Here is a 4,268-nt window from a genome sequence, read left to right as displayed (position 1 = left end):
GCTGGGGTCAGTGAAGGGAGGCTGGGGATCAGGCAAGGATAGGAGTTGGAGGGGCAGGTGATGTGGAAGGGCCCAGGAGCACAGCAAGAGACCTTTACCTCTGTCTTGCTCTGCCTGCATGAGGCCTTCAATGCCATGTCCACCCCAGGGAGCCCAGCGAGGACTCAGTGGTGTCCAGGCTGGAGGTGGTGACCCTGCCCTCCCGCCTGCCTGGGGGCCTGCCGGTGATGAGCTGCGCCCGGGAGCTCCAGCTGCCTGTTCATGAGTGGCCGGACACGGGACCAGTGGCACAATTTGATGTGGGTGTGGTGGCATCGTTTGGACGTCTCCTAAGTGAAGACCTAATTCTGCAGTTCCCATAGTGAGTTGACAGGCCATTTATCGCTGATTTGTTAGCATAGCTAGACTCTATTTTTGAGTCAGCTCCTGTGACTTGTAGCAGGTGAAGTCACCTTCTTCCCTGGGTTCTTCTGCTTAGCCTGAGCCCTACTTCTGTCATTGTAAGGTTCAGTGTTGTTAACACGTTGATGTAGATCTATGCAAATATTCAGCATAATGTGTATACCTTTATTCCTCTCATCTCCCTTTCTGTGTTCACTGGGAAACTGAATGTTGTAGAGTGTGAATTTTCCTTTAAATATATATTTAAACCAGTAACACTTCAGAAGGTCTGAGGAGTTAATTCTTAAAGTAGTTTCCGTCTAGTAAATATTGGACAGCCATTTACATAGGCGTTCAGCTTCAGGTACTGCTCCTATTCTAACTTTAAAATATTTCAATTCAGTGGCGTGCTGAATGTCCATCCCAGCTGTCTCCCACGATGGCGTGGTCCTGCACCAGTAGTCCACACGGTGCTTCATGGTGATAAAGTGACAGGGGTGACAATTATGGAAATAAGACCAAAAAGGTATGTTAGTTGTGTTTCCCAAAACAACTCACTGCTGCTGTTACCTCTCAGGACTTTAAATCATCAGCACTTATGTTATCATTTAAGTTGTTCTATGTAGTCACTTTTTGGTTTGTGTTTGTTTCTTTTTTTAAATGTGTGTGTTTAATAATAAAATTTCAAATACTAACAAACTTTTATCTGACCATATGAGACTTGTCACAAATACAGTATTTTAGTGAGTGTGTAATTTGCACCCTAGACTGCTACATCGGGGGGGGGGTTAAGCTTTTAAGAAATAGTCTTTATTGATTGAAGTATTCAGTAGTCACATTGTTCATGTACTACTTCTTTGTAGAAATTGCTTCCTATTAATCTTCTTTTCTAAATGTGTAGTTAATATTATGTTACTTTATTTCCAAAATAAATGTAAGACCAAGAACAATGCTATATGTTGAAAGGACTTTTCCTTATTGTAGCAGCCTTGGGTACAGTTTTGTTAATGTCTTCAACCTGTTTATATTATGCTGGTGCTGCCAGCAGTAGTAATCCCAGGCCTGTTCTCTAATTCTTAGTATTACTAAAGGGAGCAGACAGAACAAATAGTGACACAGCTAGGTGGGTAGGATTGGTATGACATGGCAGAAAAGAACTGTTTTTCAGACTTCAGAGTCACCTATAAGTGAAACAGAGAACAAGAAATTGCCTGTCCAGGGATGAGAGACGTCATCTGTTTTAGCTTCAGCACAAAGTCTAGCTTAACAGCTTGTGAAAACACCTTATCATAGTTATCTTTTCTTTCTTAGATGCTTGTCTGATAATAGATCTCAGGAAAGCGTGAAGCAAATTTCTTCTGAATATTTCAGGTTGTTTTCTTCTGAGATCTTACGCTTCTGAACTGTAAATTGTGCATTCATATCATTCTCAGCTTGCTGAGGTGAATCTTGCTTGCCAAGATATATTCTTTTCCCTGTGTTTTCTTGTGAACCAAACATTATTTGATAATGTGTGAAAAACAAAGTTTTAGGAGGGACAAAAAAGGGTAATTAGTAACTGAGTTAATGTACTGAATGTAGAATTTTGAACCGCTAATTGAGTTACAGCTTCTCCTCCAGTAAGCTGGTATGTTTTCTGCCTTATAGGTTTGATGTAGGTCCAATTATCAAGCAAGAAGAGTTTGCTGTTCCTCCCCGCTGTACTGCAAAGGAGCTGGAAGTGATGTTATCAAAGATGGGTGCAAACATGGTAAAGTCATGCAAGCTCGTGTCACTTCTGATTAGTACCTTGCTTTTAATATGTGTAAACAGAGTTCTTTTTAATCTTGTTCTGAGTTGACTGCAACTGTTAAGAGGAGAGTGATCTGAAACTTAGTGTTTGTGAGCACTTTGCCTTGCTGAGAGGAAAGATGAGTGGTGTGTGATAAGATGTCAGTGTTGGTCCTCTGCATTGCCATTCTGTTTCTGTTCAGTGAAGAACTGAAGTGCTTTGTATGGAAACAGTGCAGTTTCTTCTTTCATTGAAGTCAATATATGCTTTGTCATCTTAATAACCAGCTTTTGTACTGTCTAGGATTAATATCAGAGAGGAGATCATCCATAAAAGAATACTTGCTTTTTTTAAATTGTGATTCAGTGGGAATGATGTCTTCAGTGTGTTTATGTGTATGACAGAAGTCTTCTGAATATACTGCCCCAATTTTCTAAAAGCTCACAAGAAAGTTTCACTGATGAAAAATTAAGTACTGTATTTGTATGTCTTGGAGTTACTGTTAATCTAGTCTACTTAGCTTTGCTAATACTCTGTACAAAATTTAATTTTGCAGCTGATATCAGTTTTGAAAAACTTGCCTGAGAGTTTAAAAAATAAAAAAGAGCAACCAAAAGAAGGAGTAACATTTGGTAGGTACCCATCATATTTAATGCAATTTGCTCATTTTTTCTTTTATCAGGTGGAAAACTAAGTTTTTTCGTACTGTGCTGGGTTATATTTTTTTTTTTAAATACCTTTCTCAGTATGGTCTCTGCACTGCCTTTGCTGGCTTAAAAAAGTCATACAGAGGGAAAAAAGCTTCAAGATTCTTCTTCAGACTTACTACCTTAATTTTTTTTTCCCAGTTGCCCATAAAATATCAAAATCGCTCGTGATGTCACAAAATCTGCGTGACTTTGTTATTCTTCATGGTTGAGATGCAGACAGAAGAGTTACAGCCATGCTTGTAAATATATGTTATCAGTTTTCAGTGCAATGGGTAAATAAGAGGACAACTGAGCATAAAGTATAAGTAACCCAAATCAAGGTTTTTACAAAATCTTATTTCCAGTTGTTGTCTAAGGTACCTATGGCTAGATGGTAAACCTGCCATTGGTCAGGATAAAGTCTGGTTTAAAATAGGATAAAATAGTACAGCTATTTGTTTGCAAAAAGATGCAAAACAAAAGATGAAGTCTTCTAATTTTTTTTTTCCCCCTAGCTCCTAAAATATCAATAGCTATGAGTTGTATAAAATGGGAAGAGCAAACAGCTGCACAAATAATTCAACTGCATCGTGCAATAGGAAGTATGGTAAGACAGTGGATTTTTTTTTTAAAACCCTTTTCTATCCTCTAGTATGTGTGAGTTTGGAGATACTTTAATGACTAAAACTCAAGTTTAGTTATTTTAGCCTCTAAAACCTAGCATGTGTTTTAAAATCCCAGGATAGATTAGCATTAGAAGTGGAATTAATGTGGAGGAGAATTTTCTTGAACTTGATCCCAAGTGTGAAATCATCTCAATAGTTTTGTATTGTTTCCTTAGCTCTGAGATTTCCACTGACACATTTGGGAGGGTTTCAGAACACTATAATGACATCTTTGCATGTCAGTAAAGAGTACAAACAGCTACAGTAAACAGCTGTTGCTATTTGCTACATATGCTAATGGTTTGCTTGTCAAAGAGATGAGGAAGAACATGAAAAAGTAGATATAATAAGGAAAGTCTCTTATCTGGACATATACCTAATTTTTTCCCCTAATGGTATTATCACAAGTGTCTTGCATAAGAGAAAAACCTAGACAGTTGCCTGGAAATCATGAAAGTATTCTCATTATGTCATCTGCTTCTGTTTCCAGTTTCCTTTGCAGACACTCTGGAAGGGTAGTACTGTTAAACTTCTGGATTTTGTGGAAGTGGATAGTATCCCTGGTTTTACTGGTACTTACTTTTAATTTAATCTGTTAAATTAAAACTTCCTGTCTTTTCAAACATTGACTTGGAGATCGTACACAATTGTACTAAACGATAGCTTAAAGTACTGCTTTCTCAAACTCTCAAATTTAGTAGAAGTCAGTCTCACATATGCTCAGAGCACAATAAGTTTCTGTGCCCAAAGATGAGCATAAGG

General features: G+C 38.1%; 1 protein-coding gene across 1 annotated transcript in view; it reads left to right on the top strand.

Annotated features, from left to right (window-relative positions):
• Positions 1 to 148: 148 nt before the first annotated feature.
• MTFMT (mitochondrial methionyl-tRNA formyltransferase) overlaps positions 149 to 4,268 on the top strand; it is a gene marked incomplete at its 5' end in the record, with an annotated part of 5,443 nt that continues 1,323 nt past the window's right edge. Inside the window, 6 exons of the mRNA XM_010282554.1 lie at positions 149 to 361; positions 785 to 907; positions 2,029 to 2,131; positions 2,709 to 2,784; positions 3,357 to 3,448; positions 3,997 to 4,078. Of these exons, the coding sequence (XP_010280856.1) occupies positions 149 to 361; positions 785 to 907; positions 2,029 to 2,131; positions 2,709 to 2,784; positions 3,357 to 3,448; positions 3,997 to 4,078 (689 nt within the window). The remainder of the gene's footprint in view (positions 362 to 784; positions 908 to 2,028; positions 2,132 to 2,708; positions 2,785 to 3,356; positions 3,449 to 3,996; positions 4,079 to 4,268) is intronic.

This window comes from Phaethon lepturus, unplaced genomic scaffold (genome assembly GCF_000687285.1).
Source record: "Phaethon lepturus isolate BGI_N335 unplaced genomic scaffold, ASM68728v1 scaffold38272, whole genome shotgun sequence".
Lineage (NCBI taxonomy): Eukaryota > Metazoa > Chordata > Aves > Phaethontiformes > Phaethontidae > Phaethon > Phaethon lepturus.
Note: the sequence above shows the minus strand (reverse complement) of the source record. Positions and strands in the feature narration are given on the sequence as shown.